The sequence below is a fragment of the Bombus flavifrons genome, chromosome 10, assembly GCF_040668555.2.
Source record: "Bombus flavifrons isolate JBK064 chromosome 10, iyBomFlav1_principal, whole genome shotgun sequence".
In the NCBI taxonomy this organism is placed as follows: domain Eukaryota; kingdom Metazoa; phylum Arthropoda; class Insecta; order Hymenoptera; family Apidae; genus Bombus; species Bombus flavifrons.
In genome coordinates this window covers 6,260,984-6,281,247 of record NC_138451.1, presented here as the reverse complement: position 1 = coordinate 6,281,247, position 20,264 = coordinate 6,260,984, and the positions used below count along the sequence as shown (strand labels likewise).

The following is a 20,264-nucleotide window of genomic DNA, read 5'->3' as shown; positions in this document are numbered from 1 at the left end:
CGAGACGTGATAAAATGCGCACCTACCGAGAGAAAATTCAAAGTCGATTTCCTCGAAAACAAAGCCCCAAACGAAAAATTTTTATTCTGTATTTTCGACTTTTTTTTCACGTAGAATCACACCCTTTCCGCTTGTACCGCCAGTTTCCAACTACTCTGTATATATCACCTGTATTGATTCATAAACGCTATCGTAAGTATTATACTTTGATTACTATATTAAACGAGCTTGTAAATGGTGAGGTGTTACAGTTGCTTACGGCGATCTGTCATCTGGACAGACACATTAAGTAGGTTAGTAAGCTGATAGTGAGATAGGTTAGGATGAGAAATCATCAAATCAGCTATAACTTCAATTAAATTAGGTACTCAACACACAAAGGTGCCTATTATAAAATTACAAAAAGTTTATAATCTTTATTAGTGAAAAGATTGCAGAGTCGACAAATTTATATTTCAGTATAGAATTAACTGCACTGGACGTACTCTTTGTTTTCACTTCATATTTATTATAAATTGTACACAAAATACAAGTCTCGCAAAAAGTATGTTGAATATAGAGATTCACCGAAATAAAACATAATACTGACAAAAGTAAATATAAAAAAAGTGTTCAAAAAGTACTGATCTTACATACTATTTGAGAAGATACAATAATATCAAAGAGTGGAATGTCTTCTACAAATGTTAAAATACTTTCAAGAAACAAATCATGTTTTAACTATTTTAACTAAAAATATCTCAATTTTAGCTTCAAACATTATAACTAATATGTTCTCATTTTGCATAATGAGATGCATGCTTTCTTTTTGTTTCTTTTTTTTTTTCCCCGATCTGATATTAAACATTCACCAATTAATTTGGCTTTAACCAATGGTAATTGCACATTATAGACGACACACAGATACAAGTTCGCGCTCAATAATTTTTGTTTTAATACAGCTGTCGAGAGCAACTAATTCTGAGATTCATTTTTCTATTTACTCAGAAGGATCCACACAATACGGCTCGATACATTTACATATCATATTATTAAGGCTTTCTCCGTCAGGATATTTCAGATATACACCGTCTGTGGAAGGTATACTATCAAATGTACATAACAGAGGGACTTTAGTTTCCACTAGGTTATCCAGAATATCAATTATTTCTTGTAGCGGAGGGATATCTCCAGGAACATCCTGTAGTTTTACTTTTGACATAAAATATCCAAGCTATTTTAAAAATCAGTTTAATAGATTAAATAAATATAAATGCTTTTAAAATATATTATCAAACATATATTAAATTATAACCGACCTCATCCAAACTATCAGGGTAAATCTTAAGTTTCTCCTTATCTACATATTCTCTACGACCAAGATCATTGTACATAACTTCCACTCGATCTTCATCTGCTCTAACAACACGTGCACGATAATATATTCCGTCAGCTGTCGGTGCTAATACCGATTGCCCTCCTTTTGGTTCTTTCAAGAATGGAGCTTTAGAAAAGAAAGAAAAATGGTATTTTTATTTTATACGAGTTTATACAAAACTTTGTATTTAAGTTTAATTCTTATAAAATGTTATCAACCGTATTACGTACATGTTTCAGCGCATTTTGCAATAGTTTCCACAATAAAGTTATAGCGTGCTAAACCTAAAGTATCTAAGGGACGAACAAATAGATGTATATGATTTCGATAACCAGTAATGCATACCTGAAAAAATGGTTGTAATAAAGAAATGATACTTTGACCAAAAGCAATAGCAAAGTAAATAAAATAATAGTAAAATAATAACTATTTTTATCTAAATTGAAATCAAAAATCATACCTCACATCCATTAGTCACATCACCACCTGGCATTCCCAATTGCTCCAGCGTTGGGATCCAAGGCTTTACAATAGCTTTTAACTCATAATCTCCTGTAAGAATTAATATTTCAAATCCGTCTTGTTCTTCATTATCTGTTTGGCCTGTTACTTTAAATTCAAACTCTTCATCTTCCTACAAGTTATAGTAGAGAAATTAAGAAGTAACATACATTATATTTAACAGCATATTAGATACTATAGATCTTACCTTAAATTTATGTGTAGCATCAGTTAATTCACATATTCCACAAAACGCATAAAGATCTGAAAGCGGTGGTTTGCATGTAGCAAGGTTAGTAACCAACACTACTCTAGCTTCGTCTATCATAGCCATTTCTAAGTATGGTAGCACAGATACAACATATCCCCTAATCCAATCTCCGTCTAACGTTTGACCATATGCTAAATCTCCTATATTTGGTCTAAAAATTGATAATTTTTGCAAAGTAAATTAACATTTAATTTGTTTAATTAATTTGTTTAAATAATACATAGGATATTGCTGTTATTTACCTACGATTTTTCCATTGAGTAGTTTCCGGGATTACTGTATATATTTGCTCGAAATATTTATCATAATCAGAGGCAGCACTCTCAGGCCATAATGTAATACCATATACACCCTTCCTTATTTCTGCATGAAATTCGAGGGTACCCGATTCGCCAACTTTTAGAGTATTAACTATACTATTTTGTTTGCAGAAAGAATATTTCGCTGGATCGTAAGCGAATAAACTTGAAGAAACAACAGTTTCCCCATCAATTTTTGCAATAGTTGAGATATTTGGATTTTGATCATTATTTGTCTGCATTACTTCTGATGTTGATATATCATTCTCATTTTTAACTTCAACATTAGTTACTTTGTTGGAATCAACCGATGTCATTTTTACACTTATATCTTCGTATTTGAAATTTTTATATTTCTAACAAGCTTTTTGTGATAATCGAATTTTAGCACAAAATCTTGGAATATTCTCGTGTTTATCAATTTTAAGTTAAATTATTCCGAACCTATTTTGAAAATTTGCTAAAGAATCGAAAAAAACATAAAAAATTATCACCTTCTTACGAATAACAACATTGAAAAACATGCATGACCAGTATATGAAAATTGTGAACCAGCATAGGTCTGTGGCTCACTCTCGCGTAAATACCTTGTACTACAGTAAGGTAAAAGCTACCGCGACTAATTTAACTATACAGCAGCGTGGTCGTCGCAATGAACGAAGTTTATTTAAGAAATTTATTGATTCAATGTCAAAATTATTAATCAAGAATAACTGTGATCACACTCAAGTTTCGCATTTACTTTCGATACATAAGACATACAATTCGAAGATATAAATCGCACGTTTTTATACCATAAACTTCAATTAAATTAACGTTTACTGGAATTAGTTAATAACTATTTGTATTATTGGATAATAAATAAATCATAGACTATCATATAATATCGGAGCAGACGTTTTATCGTGTTTGACGTATTGACGTCCGATTTGACGTGTTTTTGATCTATATCCAATACAAATGATATCACCATGAACACACTGAGGAATTGATGGCATTGAGCTTTCCAGACAAAATGGGCATTCTAGAACCCGGTTTTAAATGGATGTGGCAGTTATTTTTCTAAAATATCGTAACGTATATCTAGTAACATTTAAAGAACAATTCTTTAATAATAAAGGAATTGTCTATTATCGAAATATACACATCACTCCAATTATTGCATTTGCAAGTTTGAAGGTCACTGCTGGCAGTGCTCCTTTCACAACTATGACTTATTTTCTTTCTCCTTCGTTAATGTATCTCCAAATAAATAATTTTAAATCACATCCTTCATAACGGTGGATTAAAGCCGCTATCTGTATTATTTTTAGTCCTATTAAATTCTTTCCATCGATAATAATTAAACAATCACCAACTGTAACATTTAACATATAAAATAAAACAGATTATTTCGCTGTTTTTCTTATTCTTACCTAAGTCCAGCATGATCGTCAAGACACCCGATTTCGATATGGCTTATCCACGGATAACGATCCTACTTTGATTTTGTTAAATGAAATCCGCAAGATTTACCAATTGCTTTCGTTTTTTTTTTTTTTATATTTTCTAATATTCTACATATTTCCCCCGTAAAGGCTGTATCGATTGACGCACTGTTTTCCGTCATACAAATCTTATCACCTGCAGCTTCATTTAAACGTTCCGAAATTGATGCAACAGACATACTTCTCCCGGCACTTTCTATTAATTGCATTCATCTAAATTTTTAAGCTATGAACATGCAAATGTATGATGTTCGTTACCAGGGCCATACAATAATGTAACTGATGGAGTCTGTTCTCTAAGCACGTTAAAACGCTTGCTTGTGCACCTTCACCTAATTTCGTGTCCTTGACATTTATTTTCCGAGGGAATTGCAGTTTTGAACTTTTGCTTTTACTTCAACATTGATATAAATATAAATCCAAAGGAAAAGCTTTTTTGCAGAACGTTATAAATGTATTTCTTATATTGAAACATGTATGTTTTAATAATGAAGGCCTTATTAATAATAATTAATTGTTATATATATCACCAGTATTGATGCATAAACGCTGTCATAAGTATGCCATCCTTTCATGGCATTAGTATTCTTACGTAGTAGACACCCGTAAATATATCTTATCTGAACATGCATCATTTATTATTTCTATTGCTTGAATGCCTCGTATCATTTAAATCCGACAGCTGCTTACAGCGAACTGTCATCTGAACAGACACATCAAGTAGGTTAGTAAGCTGATAGTGAGATAGGTTAGGATGAGAAATCATCAAATCAGCTATAACTTCAATTAAATTAGGTACTCAACACACAAAGGTGCCTATTATAAAATTACAAAAAGTTTATAATCTTTATTAGTGAAAAGATTGCAGAGTCGACAAATTTATATTTCAGTATAGAATTAACTGCACTGGACGTACTCTTTGTTTTCACTTCATATTTATTATAAATTGTACACAAAATACAAGTCTCGCAAAAAGTATGTTGAATATAGAGATTCACCGAAATAAAACATAATACTGACAAAAGTAAATATAAAAAAAGTGTTCAAAAAGTACTGATCTTACATACTATTTGAGAAGATACAATAATATCAAAGAGTGGAATGTCTTCTACAAATGTTAAAATACTTTCAAGAAACAAATCATGTTTTAACTATTTTAACTAAAAATATCTCAATTTTAGCTTCAAACATTATAACTAATATGTTCTCATTTTGCATAATGAGATGCATGCTTTCTTTTTGTTTCTTTTTTTTCCCCCGATCTGATATTAAACATTCACCAATTAATTTGGCTTTAACCAATGGTAATTGCACATTATAGACGTCACACAGATACAAGTTCGCGCTCAATAATTTTTGTTTTAATACAGCTGTCGAGAGCAACTAATTCTGAGATTCATTTTTCTATTTACTCAGAAGGATCCACACAATACGGCTCGATACATTTACATATCATATTATTAAGGCTTTCTCCGTCAGGATATTTCAGATATACACCGTCTGTGGAAGGTATTCCATCATATGTACATAACAGAGGAACTTTAGTTTCCACTAGGTTATCCAGAAGATCAATTATTTCTTGTAGCGGAGGGATACCTCCAGGAACACCTTGTAGTTTTACTTTTGACATACAATATCCAAGCTATTTTAAAAATCAGATTAATAGATTAAATAAATATAAATACTTTTAAAATATATTATCAAACATACATTAAATTATAACAGACCTCTTCCAAACTATCAGGGAAAATCTTAAGTTTCTCCTTATCTACATATTCTCTACGACCAAGATCATGGTACATAACTTCCACTGCATCTTCATCTGCACTAATAACTCGTGCACGATAATATTTTCCGTCAGTGGTCGGTGCTAATACCAGTTTCCCAATTTCTTGGTCTTTCAAAAATGGAGCTTTAGAAAAGAAGGAAAAATGGTATTTTTATTTTATACGAGTTTATACAAAACTTTGTATTTAAGTTTAATTCTTATAAAATGTTATCAACCGTATTACGTACATGTTTCAGCGCATTTTGCAACAGTTTCCATAATAAAGTTATAGCGTGCCAAACCTAGAGTATCTAAGGGACGAACAAATAGATGTATATGATTTCGATAACCAGTAATGCATACCTGAAAAAATGGATTTAGTAAAGAAATGATACTTTGACAAAAAGCAATAGCAAAGTAAATAAAATAATAGTAAAATAATAACTATTTTTATCCAAATTAAAATAAAAAATCATACCTCACATCCATTAGTCACATCACCACATGGTATTCCCAATTGTTCCGGCATTGGAATCCAAGGCTTTACAATAGCTTTTAACTCATAATCTCCTGTAAGAATTAATATTTCAAATCCGTCTTGTTCTTCATTATCTGTTTGGCCTGTTACTTTAAATTCAAACTCTTCACCTTCCTACAAGTTATAGTAGAGGAATTAAGAAGTAACATACATTATATTTAACAGCATATTAGATACTATAGATCTTACCTTAAATTTATGTGTAGCATCAGTTAATTCACATATTCCACAAAACGCATAAAGATCTGAAAGCGGTGGTGTGCATGTAGCAAGGTTAGTAACCAACACCAATCTAGCTTCGTCCATCATAGCCATTTTTAAGTATGGTAGCACAGATACAACATATCCCCTAATCCAACGTCCGTTCAACTTCTGACCATATGCTAAATCTCCTATATTTGGTCTAAAAATTGATAATTTTTGCAAAGTATATTAACGTTTAATTTGTTTAATTAATTTGTTTAAATAATGCATAGGATATTGCTATTACTTACCTACGATTTTTCCATTCAGTAGTTTCCGGGATCGCTATATCGTATTGGTACAATAATTCCTCATAATCAGAGGCTGCACTCTCAGGCAATAATGTAATACCATATACACCCTTCCTTATTTCTGCCTGAAATCCGAGGGTACCCGATTCGCCAACGTTTAGAGTGTTAACTATACTATTTTGTTTGCAGAAAGAATATTTCGCTGGATCGTAAGCGAATAAATCTGAAGAAACAACAGTATCCCCATCAACTTTTGCAATAGTTGAGATATTTGGATTTTGATCATTATTTGTCGTAATTACTTCGGATGTTGACGTATTCGTCTCGTTTTGAACTTCCACATTAGTTACTTTGTTGGAATCAACCGATGTCATTTTTACACTTATATCTTCGTATTTGAAATTTTTATATTTCTAACAAGCTTTTTGTGATAATCGAATTTTAGCACAAAGTCTTGGAATATTCTCGTGTTTATCAATTTTAAGTTAAATTATTCCGAACCTATTTTGAAAATTTGCTAAAGAATCGAAAAAAACATAAAAAATTATCACCTTCTTACGAATAACAACATTGAAAAACATGCATGACCAGTATATGAAAATTGTGAACCAGCATAGGTCTGTGGCTCACTCTCGCGTAAATACCTTGTACTACAGTAAGGTAAAAGCTACCGCGACTAATTTAACTATACAGCAGCGTGGCCGTGGCAATGAACAAAGTTTATTTAAGAAATTTATCGATTCAATGTCAAAATTATTAATCAAGAATAAATGTGATCACTCTCAAGTTTCGTATTTACTTTCGATACATAAGACATACAATTCGAAGATATAAATCGCACGTTTTTTAATACCATAAACTTCAATTAAATTAACGTTTACTGGAATTAGTTAATAACTATTTGTGTTATTGGATAATAAATAAATCATAGACTATCATATAACATCGGAGCAGACGTTTTATTGTGTTTGACGTATTGACGTCCGATTTGACGTGTTTTTTATCTACGTCCAATACAAATGATATCACCATGAACACACTGAGGAATTGGTGGCATTGAGCTTTCCAGACAAAATGGGCATTCTAGAACCCGGTTTTAAATGGATGTAGCAGTTATTTTTCTAAAATATCGTTACGTATATCTAGAAACATTTAAAGAACAATTCTTTAATAATAAAGGAATTGTCTATTATCGAAATATACACATCACTCCAATTATTGCATTTGCAAGTTTGAAGGTCACTGCTGGCAGTGCTCCTCTCACAACTATGACTTATTTTCTTTTTCCTTCGTTAATGTATCTCCAAATAAATAATTTTAAATCACATCCTTCATAATGGTGGATTAAAGCCGCTATCTGTATTATTTTTAGTCCTATTAAATTCTTTCCATCGATAATAATTAAACAATCACCAACTGTAACATTTAACATATAAAATAAAACAGATTATTTCGCTGTTTTTCTTATTCTTACCTAAGTCCAGCATGATCGTCAAGACACCCGATTTCGATATGGCTTATCCACGGATAACGATCCTACTTTGATTTTGTTAAATGAAATCCGCAAGATTTACCAATTGCTTTCGTTTTTTTTTATATTTTCTAATATTGTACATATTTCCCCCGTAAAGGCTGTATCGATTGACGCACTGTTTTCCGTCATACAAATCTTATCACCTGCAGCTTCATTTAAACGTTCCGAAATTGATGCAACAGACATACTTCTCCCGGCACTTTCTATTAATTGCATTCATCTAAATTTTTAAGCTATGAACATGCAAATGTATGATGTTCCTTACCAGGGCCATACAATAATGTAACTGATGGAGTCTGTTCTCTAAGCACGTTAAGACACTTGCTTGTGCACCTTCACCTAATTTCGTGTCCTTGACATTTATTTTCCGAGGGAATTGCAGTTTTAACCTTTCCCTTTTACTTCAACATTTATATAAATATAAATCCGATGGAAATGCTTTTTTACAGAATGTTATAAATGTATTTCTTATATTGAAACATGTATGTTTTAATAATGAAGACCTTATTAATAATATTTAATTATTATATAATTGAGTATATTTTTTTTATTCATATGTCTACGTACAATAATCACAAACACTTGTTTAATTCTATATTAATCCGATTAGTATCTATATATATAGATTTAAAGGTTTGAAACAACGCCACACCATGGCAAGACCTTATATTGAAAAATATTAAAAAATGTCGTAATTATTTGTTTTTATCTAGCAATTAATAAGAAAGCAATCTTTCACATGTCGCTGACTTGGAAGATCATACAACTGGATCGTCAGTAACAAATCAAAAATATATCCTACCCAAATTAAATGGAATGCACTTAATACATTTTGATAATAATTGATATAATAATTCTTTCATGTTTTTGATGTATAATAACAAAATTTCTAATAAGTTACTGATATAATATATTGAGGCATTGATTTAATATATGTAAAGTAGTATGTGCAGTTGCTTTAAGTACTAACAAATCGGGATCTAAATTTAAACTTGAGTTCTCAATGGTTTGGGCTAATGCAAGATTATGCTTTTCTACTTTTCTTAATTGCTCCTGACAATTGGCAAATGCGTCTAAAACTTCCAGTTTGGCAACTGGATTTCTGTTGGAATTGGCAGAATGTTCTCTTGGAGGTAAAGGAGGATGACTACTAGCTATTGCTCTAGTATACATTTCAGTAACAGCTCGCAGTTTGTCAACCCACTCTTGGCGAGCTCGGGCGTCTGTGGCTCTTAATTTTATCATATCACCTATATTGATGCATAAACGTTATCATAAGTATTATACTTTGGTTACTATATTACACGAGCTTGTAAAGGGTGAGGCGTTATATTACATGACAAGCTCTAAATACCTGTAGCAGAATTAACGGTGAAGGTATTAGAATCTTCATCACTCGGCGCAATCACTGCACCAGCTAAATATATCGAGCATCGTGGTCGTTGATTTCGTTCAGATTCGCTTAGAAAATAGTGCAATTCTCCAGTCTCTGGTCTAAGTATAAACCAACGATATTGCCATCCTTTCATGGCATTAGTATATTTATGTAATAGACCCTCGTAAGGGTGTCTTATTTGAACATTCATCATTTATTATTCCTATTGTTTAGAAGCCTCGTATTATTTAAATTAAACAGTTGCTTACAGCGATCTGTCATCTGAACAGACACATCAAGGAGGTTAGTCAGCTGATTGTGAGATAGGTTAGGATGATAAATCGTCAAATCAGCTATAATTTCGCTTAAATTAGGTACTGAACACACAAAAAATGCCTATTATAAAATTATAAAAAGTTCATAATCTTTATTAGTGAAAAGATTACCACAGTCGACAAATTTATTTTTCAGAATAGAATTAACCGCACTGGGCGTACTCTTTATTTTCACTTCATATTTATTATAAATTGTACACAAAATACAAGTCTCGCAAAAAATATGCTGAATATAGGGATTCACGGATATAAAACATAATATTGACTAACGTAAATATAAAAAAAAGTGTTCAAGAGTACTGATCTTACATAGTAATTGATTGACATATTGCAATTTCTAATTTAAGATATCAAATTTTTGAATTGCTAAATAACAGAAGATACAATAATATCAAAGTGTGGAGTGTCTTCTACAAATATTAAAATACTTTCAAGTAACAAATCATGTTTTAATTATTTTAACTAAAAATATCTCAATTCTAGCTTCAAGCATTAGAATTAAGATGTTCTGCTTTCGCATAATGAGGCACGTTTTTTTCCGAACTGATATTAAACCATCTTCAATTAATTTGGCATTGTCCAATAGTAATTCCACATTATACATTGCAATTTCGAGCATACAGTCAATAATTTTTATTTTAATACAACTATCGGGGGCAACTAATACTGAGATTCATTTTTCTATTCATTCAGCAGCTTTCTTAGATATCGGCTCGAGTAATTTACTTATCATTTTATTAATGCTTTTTCCATCACGAAATTTCAGATAAACACCATCTTTGGAAGGCATACCTTCAAATGTACATAACAGAGGAACTTTAGTTCCTACTATGTGAGCTAGATAATCATTCACTTCTTTCGTCACACGGACATTTTTAGGAACATCTTTTAGTACGACTTTTGTTGTACAAGATCGGAGCTTTTTTTAAAAATTAGATTAACAGATTAAATAGATACAAATACTTTTAAACTATATTATCATACATGTATTAAATTATAACCCACCTCCTTCAAATTATCAGATAAAATCTTAAGTTTCTTTATATCTGTAACTTTTGTATTACCAAGATCAACATATGAAACTGTAATTTTATCATCTTGTATCTTAGTAACAATTGCACGATAATAATTTTCGTCAGCCAACTGAGCTATTACCATTTGCCCCACAACTGGCACTTCTTTTAAAAATGGAGCTATAGAAAAGAAAACAAAATGGTATTTTTATTTTATACAAATTTATACAAAGTCAGTTTAATTTTTACTAAATCCTATCAACTATTTTACATACATGTTTGAGCACATTTTGCAACATTTTGCATAACATGGTTATAGTGTTCCAAACCTGCAGTATCTAAGGGACGAACAAATAGATGTATATGACTTCGATAAGAAGTAAGGCATACCTGAAAAAATGGTTTTCATGAAAAAATGATACTTTGTCCAAAAGCAATGGTAAAATAAATACAATAATAGTAAAATAATAAATATTTTTATCTAAATTAAAATCATGAATCGTACCTCAGATTCATTTTTCAATTCAGCATACTGTAACCCTATTTGTTCAGGCATTGGTATCCAAGGCTTTACAGTAGCTTTTATCTTCAGATAGACATTCATCTCTTTTTTAAGAATTAATATTTCAAATCCGCCTTGTTCCTTATTATGTGTTTGGCCTGTTACTTCAAATTCACACATATCACCTTCCTAAAAGTTATAATTGAGAAATTAAGAAGTAACATACATTATATTTAACAGCATATTAGTTATTATAAATCTTACTTCAAATTTATGTTTAGCACCAGTCACTTCACATAGTGCACCAAATGCATAAATATCTGAAAAGAATTTATCACATGTAGCAATCTTATTAATTGGCACTATTTTAGCTTCCTCTATCATAGCCATTCTTATGGATGGTTGGTTAGATACAACATATCCCCTAAGCCAATCTCCATCAGCTCTTCGACCACATATTAAATCTCCTACTTTTGGTCTAAAACTTAATAATTTTACAAACTATATTTACGTTTAATTTGTTGAAATAATGTATGGCATATTGCTATTATTTACCTATGAGTTGAACATTTTGCCATTTGCGAGCACATTCTAGGTAAATCGATTACTAATTTTTCATAATCAAGTTCTGCACTATTAGGTAATAATGTAATACCATATGCATTATTCTTTATTTCCGTCTGAATTTCGAGAGTACCCACTTCTCCAACAGTTAGAGCATTCACTATACTTTTTTCTTTGCAGAAAGAGTATAATGCTTTATTGCTAGTGGATATTTCTGAAGAAACCACAGTTTCCTCATCAACTTTTACATCACTGGAGATATTTAGATTTCGATTATTATTTGTCTGCATTACTTCTGATGTTGATATATCATTCTCATTTTTAACTTCAACATTAGTTACTTTGTTGGAATCAACCGATGTCATTTTTACACTTATATCTTCGTATTTGAAATTTTTATATTTCTCACAAGTTTTTTGTGATAATCGAATTTTAGCTCAAAATCTTGGAATATTCTCGTGTTTATCAATTTTAAGTTAAATTATTCCGAACCTATTTTGAAAATTTGCTAAAGAATCGAAAAAAACATAAAAACTTATCACCTTCTTACGAATAACAACATTGAAAAACATGCATGACCAGTATATCAAAATTGTGAACCAGCATAGGTCTGTGGCTCACTCTAGCGTAAATACCTTCTACTACAGTAAGGTAAACGATACCGCGATTAATTTAGCTACACAGCAGCGCGGCCGTGGCAATGAACAAAGTTTATTTAAGAAAGTTATCGATTCAATGTCAAAATTATTAATCAAGAATAAATGTGATCACTCTCAAGTTTTGTATTTACTTTCGATACATAAGACATACATATATTAATACCATAAACTTCAATTAAATTAACGTTTAATGGCATTAGTTAATAACTATTTGTGTTATTGGATAATAAATAAATCATAGACTATCATATAATATCGGAGCAGACGTTTTATCGTGTTTGACGTATTGACGTCCGATTTGACGTGTTTTTGATCTGCATCCAATACAAATGATATCACCATGAACAAACCAAGGAATTTTTGGCAGTGAGATTTCCTGAAAAACTGAGCATTCTAGAACACGGTTCTAGATGAATTTAATAATTATCTTTCTAAAATATCTTAAAGGGCATCTAGCCGAATTTAAAGAATGATACTTTAATAATAAAGTAACTATTTAATACTAGAGATACAGACCAATCCAGCTACTGCGTCTGCAAGTTTACAGGCCACTTCTGGCAATGGTCCTTTCAGTGCTACGCAAATTCTTTTACTCCTTCGTTAATGTATCTCCAAATAAATAATTTTAAATCACATCCTTCATAACGGTGGATTAAAGCCGCTATCTGTATTATTTTTAGTCCTATTAAATTCTTTCCATCGATAATAATTAAACAATCACCAACTGTAACATTTAACATATAAAATAAAACAGATTATTTCGCTGTTTTTCTTATTCTTACCTAAGTCCAGCATGATCGTCAAGACACCCGATTTCGATATGGCTTATCCACGGATAACGATCCTACTTTGATTTTGTTAAATGAAATCCGCAAGATTTACCAATTGCTTTCGTTTTTTTTTTATATTTTCTAATATTGTACATATTTCCCCCGTAAAGGCTGTATCGATTGACGAACTGTTTTCCGTCATACAAATCTTATCACCTGCAGCTTCGTTTAAACGTTCCGAAATTGATGCAACAGACGTAGTTTTCCCGAGACTTTCTATCAATTGCATTCATCTAAGTTTTTAAGCTATGAACATGCAAATGTATGATGTTCCTTACCAGGGCCATACAATAATGTAACTGATGGAGTCTGTTCTCTAAGCACGTTAAAACACTTGCTTGTGCACCTTCACCTAATTTCGTGTCCTTGACATTTATTTTCCGAAGGAATTGCAGTTTTGAACTTTTGCTTTTACTTCAACATTGATATAAATATAAATCCAAAGGAAATGCTTTTTTACAGAACGTTATAAATGTATTTCTTATATTGAAACATGTATGTTTTAATAATGAAGGCCTTATTAATAATAATTAATTGTTATATATATCACCTGTATTGATGCATAAACGCTGTCATAAGTATGCCATCCTTTCATGGCATTAGTATTCTTACGTAGTAGACACCCGTAAATATATCTTATCTGAACATGCATCATTTATTATTTCTATTGCTTGAATGTCCCGTATCATTTAAATAAGCTGATTGTGAAATAGGTTAGGATGATAAATCGTCAAATCAGCTATAACTTCAATTAAATTAGGTACTGAGCACACAAGAAATGTCTATTATAAAATTACAAAAAGTTTATAATTTTTATTAGTGAAAAGATTACCGCAATCGACAAATTTATGTTTCAGTATAGAATTAACTGCACTGGACGTACTCTTTATTTTCACTTCATATATATTATAAATTTTACACAAAATACAAGTCTCGCAAAAAGTATGTTGAATATAGAGATTCACCGAAATAAAACATAATACTAACAAAGGTAAATATAAAAAAGTGTTCAAGAAGTACTGATCTTACATACTATTTGAGGAGATACAATAATATCAAAGTGTGGAATGTCTTCTAAAAATATTAAAATACTTTCAAAAAACAAATCATGTTTTAACTATTTTAACTAAAAATATCTCAATTTTTTCTTCAAACATTATAACTAATATGTTCTCTCTTTTTTGCATAATGAGATGCATGTTTTTTTTTTCAAGGTGATATTAAACCTTCTTCAATTAATTTGGCTTTAACTAATGGTAATTCCACATTGTACATTCCACACTCCAGATCACGCTCAATAATTTTTATTTTAATACAACTATCAGGAACAACTAATTCTGAGATTCGTTTTTCGATTTGGGAAGAATATCGTCCATTGCTATCAGTAGGTGCGATATCTGTGAAATCATGTTAAAAAAACTGTAACTGTATAATAATTAAACAGTAAAATAATAATGATTGAAATATACACAATAATCAAAATGTACGTACTAATAATGTTACAAATATTTGCAAGCGTATCTGGAGTTGTAAAATCTTTGGGCATAAGTCGTAAATCTTTATGACTGACGAACTCCGTATTTCCAAAATCGACAAAAAACACGGCACATGTTGTATGTGTGTAACTACGATTTATACATATAGCACGATACCACCCATCATCATAAAGTGCAAGACATAACTCATTATCGCGAGGAATATAGTAATCAGTTGTTTCGCAATATGCAGCCATCTTTAAAAGCGTTACACATATATATAAATTTATATTAAGCCTGAATATAAGTTTATGAAATCGAAGATTACCTTCTTTGGCATTATGTCAAAAACATGAGTCATTAAATCATAATCTAAGAGACATATTGCGTATCTGTAACCATTTTCAATAGGATGCAGTACAAGTGCTTCAATGATATCACCAACATTTCCCAAATCAACAGTGTTTACATTCTCCGCCATATAACAGGTTTTATCTGCAAGGGGAATTAATATTAATTTAAATGATATCATTTATTAAAAATACTTGTAATCCATTTCTTAATAATTACCAGCTTCAGCAACTTCCCTAGATATCGGCTCGAGTAATTTACTTATCACCTTATTAATGTCTTCTCCATCATGAAATTTCAGATATACACCGTCTTTGGAAGGTATACCATCAAATGTACATAACAGAGGAACTTCAGTTCCTACTAAGTGAGCTAGATAATCATTTACTTCTTTCGTCATAGGAACATCTTTAGGAACATCTTTTAGTACGACTTTTGTTGTACAAGATCGGAGCTTTTTTTAAAAATTAAATTAATAGATTAAATAGATATAAATACTTTTAAACTATATTATCATACATATATTAAATTACACCCCACCTCTTTCAAATTATCAGATAAAATCTTAAGTTTCTTTATATCTGTAACTTCTGTATTACCAAAATCAACATACGAAACTGTAATTTTATCATCTTGTATCTTAGTAACAATTGCACGATAATAATTTTCGTCAGCAAACTGAGCTATTACCATTTGCCCCACAACTGGCAGTTCTTCTAAAAATGGAGCTATAGGAAAAAAAACAAAATGGTATTTTTATTTTATACAAGTTTATACAAAGTTAGTTTAATTTTTACTAAATCCTATCAACTATTTTACATACATGTTTGAGCACATTTTGCAACATTTTGCATAACATGGTTATAGTGTTCCAAACCTGCAGTATCTAAGGAACGAACAAATAGAAGTATATGACTTCGATAAGAAGTAAGGCATACCTGAAAAAATGGTTTTCATAAAAAAAATGATACTTTTTCCAAAAGCAATAGTGAAATAAATAAAATAATAGTAAAATAATAACTATTTTTATTTAAATTAAAACCAAAAATCATACCTCAGATTCATTTTTCAATTCAGCATATTGTAATCCTTTTTGTTCAGGCATTGGTATCCAAGGCTTTACAACAGCTTTTATCTTAACCTCTTCTTTAAAAATTTCTATTTCAGTTTTGCCTTGCTCGTTATTAACTGTTTGTCCTGTTACTTTAAATTCACACACATCACCTTCCTAGAAGTTATAATTGGGAGATTAAGAAGTAACATATATTTAATAGCATATTAGATATTATAAATCTTACATTAAATTTATGTTTAGCATCAGTTACTTCACATATTACACCAAATGCATAAATATCTGAAAAGACTTTATCGCATGTGACAGTCCTATTAATTGGCATTATTCTAGCTTCATCTATTATAGCCATTTTTAAAGATGGTTGCAGAGATAAAATATATCCCCTAAGCCAATCTCCATCAGCTCTTTGACCACATATTAAATCTCCTACATTTGGTCTAAAAATTAATAATTTTACAAACTATATCAACGTTTAATTCATTGAAATAATGTATAGTATATCGCTATTGTTTACCTATGATTTGAACATTCTGCCGCTTGCGTGCACTTTGTAGGTAATTCGGCCACTAATTTTTCATAATGAGGTACTGCATTATTAGGCAATAATGTAATACCATAAGCATTATTCTTTATTTCTGCATGAATTTCTAGAATACCAATTTCTCCAACAGTTAGGGCATTCACTATACTTTTTTCTTTGCATAAAGAATATAATGCTTTACTGCTAGTGGATATTTCTGAAGAAACCATAGTTTCATCATCAACTTTTGCAATAGTTGAGGTATTTAGATTTTGATCATTATTTGTCTCAATTACTTCTGATGTTGATATATCATTCTCATTTTGAACTTCAACATTAATTACTTTGTTGGAATCAACTGATATCATTTTTACACTTATTATATCCTCATATTTGAAATTTTTATATTTCTCATAAGCTTTTTGAGATAATCGAATTTTAGCACAAAATCTTGGAATATTCTCATATTTATCAATTTTACGAAAATCATTTGTTTCAACAATTTCTTCATTACCATAATCTATATAGTGTACTTTTACTGGATTTAAAGATGTAACTATTCCTCTATGCCATACATTTTCATATTCTACAGCATAAATATTTCCAACGATTGGTCCCACCTTTTGTGCTTTTTGTGCTTCATGTTGTAACTCAGTCATTAACTTTGAAATAGCATCCTGATCTTCTACTTTTTGAACAAAACATTCGCGATTTTGTTTTATAATTATTGTTACATCTTGAAATTCAGTTTTTGATAAAAATGTATTTTTAGAGAATGATATATCATTCTCCATCACTTGAATATCATTGGCACTAAAATTTTGCCATTTTTTATTGTTTTCCTGATCATTTACTTTTTGTGGACTTTTAGCCTTATTGTTGAAAATTTCTTCTCGAATTGGTTGTTTGTGTAAAGAGAACTTATTTCCTGTAGAGTTTCTTGTTTCTTCTATTTCATTTGATTTTGTTACTGCATTCGTTTTTGGCCGCCGAAGAGGTAATTGAATATTAGAAACATTTCTGGGAGAACTTTGCTGTTCATCATTTGATTGTAGTACAGGCATAGAACGGATAGTCGTTACTAAAGCTCTAAAAATAAGATACCAAAATTTAAAAGTCCAGAAGTATTTCTGCCTTCTAATTGTATCATATATTTTTTAACTATCAACATGTAATACTATGAGAGAGTACATACGGGATAGCTTCACATTCAAGCTTATGTTTTGACCAATTAGTCACTTGGCAAGTTCTACTGCAATAAAAAGTATTGCATCTTTCACATGTATACTTTGTCTTTTTCAAACATACTTTGCATGTTCCAATTGCATCTTGGAACATGTCTTTGCCATATTCATATAGGCTCTATTACATCAAATCGTATATTATTAAATTATTATTGTAAAGAATACTTTTTCTTAATCTTTCATATTACTCTACTTACAGAAATACGTTTCTCATATACTTCATTAATGTGATTGTGTATTTCAGGATCAGGATCTGGGATTTCATACATTGTATAACCCCGACCAAGTGCAACACGTCTCTTACCATCTGGAGTAATAGCTAATTGTCCTCTAAAATATTTTCAATAACTATTAATCCATATAACAATATATGATGTATGTACATTTTACTTAACCTTGAACAGTACCTTACCCACAATGTGTTCGTACTTGCATAAGGCTCTGCATTTTCATATGGATTATACGTATATGGGTCAGAAGGATATGGATACAATAAATCATTATCTGCCGTATAAGCATATTTTGGTAATCCTGGATTCGGTTCTACATTTTTGAATACATCTAAGGGCCTGCTTCGTCCTCTTGTTTGTATCCTGCACATATTTATAAATTAATATTACATAACTTATATTACATAATTATGACAAAAATGATGACTATAAATATATACTTACAATTGCTTATCTGTTACTGTAACATTCATTATATTATAATTTTCATATTCTTCTGTAACATCTTTAGTAGAAAATGTTTTTGTATTTGCTATATCATTCCTAGCTCTTTCTTTAGCAAATGATATCTTCAGACGTAGTGGTAGTACATTATGTAAATCTTTTATAGCATTTTCAGCATTATGATATGCACCATAAGTAATATAAGCCCAATTAGCATTTGGGCGGTAAAAATATCCTTTAACTTCTCCATAATGGTTGAAAATTTCTAATAAGCCTTGCTAAAATATTATAATCCATTTATAAGATATCTTATATCCAGATATTCACACAAATTATATATATTTTATTATTATTTTTAAATAAAATTTTTGCAAATGTGACAAAAGTCTTAAAAGTATTTAAATCAGTAAGAAATCAATAATTGTACATACTAGTAATAATAAAAAAGTTATTAATAATTTTACATACTTTATTTAGTTCTCCAGGTAAGTCACTTACATATAATGTAAATTCCTCGCTAAAAACAAAATTGCTGCAGTTTATATATGTAAAAAAGATATAGGAATTTACAAAATCAATAAAAATTATTTGATTATTGTTTAAAAATGTATACACGTGACATAATAATCATGTAAAAGTAAGTAATATAATAATATAATAAAAAAACAAAATATAGGAGAACGTTTAAATAAATTTTAAATAATTGATTTCGAAGTTAATTGTTAAAAATATTTTAATCTTACTCATTAGACGATTTGTTTTCTGTCAATTTATCAACTTCGTGAAATGCCATCGTTTTATTATTAATATTGCTTAATCAATTATAGATACATTTATAAAAATTTATAAGCGTATTAGATTTTATAAACGTGATTTATAAATTAGATGAAAAATATTCAATTGTAAAAATCCAGAAATGTAGGTAGACAAAGAGAATTTCAAACAGTTTATGCTACGACGTTACACGATATCTAGTATTACTTGTACATATATTAAAGTGCAATGAATAATCTACATCAAACAAATACAATGAACACAAAACTATAAGTTGTAAAATAAAAAAAATATATTTAATATATCAATTAGAAGTAAAGAAACCGTAATAGATTTATTTTGTTACAATAAAATTAATTTATTTTTGATTCTATGTATTTCGATTATATTTAAAGTAATCTCCAATAATATATAATCTGTTGGTAACATAATTATACATCGTTTTTATTCAAATTTATGGCATACCTTTAATTATATATGGGGTTTTAATTTGTAAATATAAAAATCAATGCTTACAAATATCATATGAATAAATTTATTGAAAATTACTACAAATGTGGTAGGGTCAGTTTAAGAAACTCTATTTTTCGTGGTTTCTGATGTGAAAAAATATACAGTACATTT

The 20,264-nt window shown here is 30.0% G+C and overlaps 3 protein-coding genes and 2 long non-coding RNA genes across 10 annotated transcripts; 1 reads left to right on the top strand and 4 right to left on the bottom strand.

The window, feature by feature from the left end:
• Positions 1-487: 487 nt before the first annotated feature.
• On the bottom strand, positions 488-7,118 carry LOC138184180 (uncharacterized). Of its 2 annotated transcripts, none has more exons than XM_069121920.1 (6): positions 6,716-7,118; positions 6,411-6,624; positions 6,162-6,335; positions 5,932-6,046; positions 5,643-5,827; positions 488-1,213 (listed from the first exon to the last, which is right to left on the bottom strand). In XM_069121920.1, the coding sequence occupies exons 1-6, from the start codon at positions 7,087-7,089 to the stop codon at positions 980-982; spliced, it is 1,296 nt and encodes a 431-aa protein (XP_068978021.1). In that variant the 5' UTR covers positions 7,090-7,118; the 3' UTR covers positions 488-979. The 2 variants fall into 2 exon arrangements, with proteins under 2 accessions (XP_068978021.1, XP_068978020.1); XM_069121919.1 differs by lacking the exon at positions 488-1,213 and adding an exon at positions 5,148-5,557.
• Positions 4,583-10,224, top strand: LOC138184190 (uncharacterized). Its single transcript, XR_011174278.1, has 2 exons — positions 4,583-4,710; positions 9,999-10,224. It is a non-coding gene; the product is annotated as an uncharacterized LOC138184190 (long non-coding RNA).
• On the bottom strand, positions 7,989-10,878 carry LOC138184185 (oxysterol-binding protein-related protein 11). Its single transcript, XM_069121924.1, has 4 exons — positions 10,752-10,878; positions 9,604-9,906; positions 8,190-9,499; positions 7,989-8,131 (listed from the first exon to the last, which is right to left on the bottom strand). Exons 2-3 carry the CDS (start codon positions 9,836-9,838, stop codon positions 9,147-9,149), a joined length of 588 nt encoding a protein of 195 aa, XP_068978025.1. The 5' UTR covers positions 9,839-9,906; positions 10,752-10,878; the 3' UTR covers positions 7,989-8,131; positions 8,190-9,146.
• On the bottom strand, positions 10,024-19,855 carry LOC138184173 (tudor domain-containing protein 1). Of its 4 annotated transcripts, none has more exons than XM_069121906.1 (15): positions 19,610-19,851; positions 19,335-19,383; positions 18,867-19,144; positions 18,600-18,785; positions 18,390-18,522; positions 18,144-18,310; positions 16,943-18,037; positions 16,652-16,865; positions 16,408-16,581; positions 16,177-16,291; positions 15,894-16,081; positions 15,573-15,807; positions 15,331-15,497; positions 15,019-15,259; positions 14,309-14,924 (listed from the first exon to the last, which is right to left on the bottom strand). In XM_069121906.1, exons 1-15 carry the CDS (start codon positions 19,657-19,659, stop codon positions 14,737-14,739), a joined length of 3,480 nt encoding a protein of 1,159 aa, XP_068978007.1. In that variant the 5' UTR covers positions 19,660-19,851; the 3' UTR covers positions 14,309-14,736. The 4 variants fall into 4 exon arrangements, with proteins under 4 accessions (XP_068978009.1, XP_068978010.1, XP_068978007.1 ...); XM_069121907.1 differs by having other exon boundaries at positions 14,809-14,946; XM_069121908.1 differs by lacking the exons at positions 14,309-14,924; positions 15,019-15,259; positions 15,331-15,497; ... (2 more) ...; positions 16,177-16,291; positions 16,408-16,581 and adding exons at positions 10,024-10,878; positions 10,965-11,152; positions 11,248-11,362; positions 11,478-11,663 and having other exon boundaries at positions 19,610-19,855.
• LOC138184188 (uncharacterized) lies at positions 13,233-14,216 on the bottom strand. Of its 2 annotated transcripts, none has more exons than XR_011174275.1 (3): positions 13,806-14,216; positions 13,480-13,743; positions 13,233-13,421 (listed from the first exon to the last, which is right to left on the bottom strand). It is a non-coding gene; the product is annotated as an uncharacterized LOC138184188 (long non-coding RNA). The 2 variants fall into 2 exon arrangements; XR_011174276.1 differs by having other exon boundaries at positions 13,817-14,216.
• Positions 19,856-20,264: the final 409 nt, after the last annotated feature.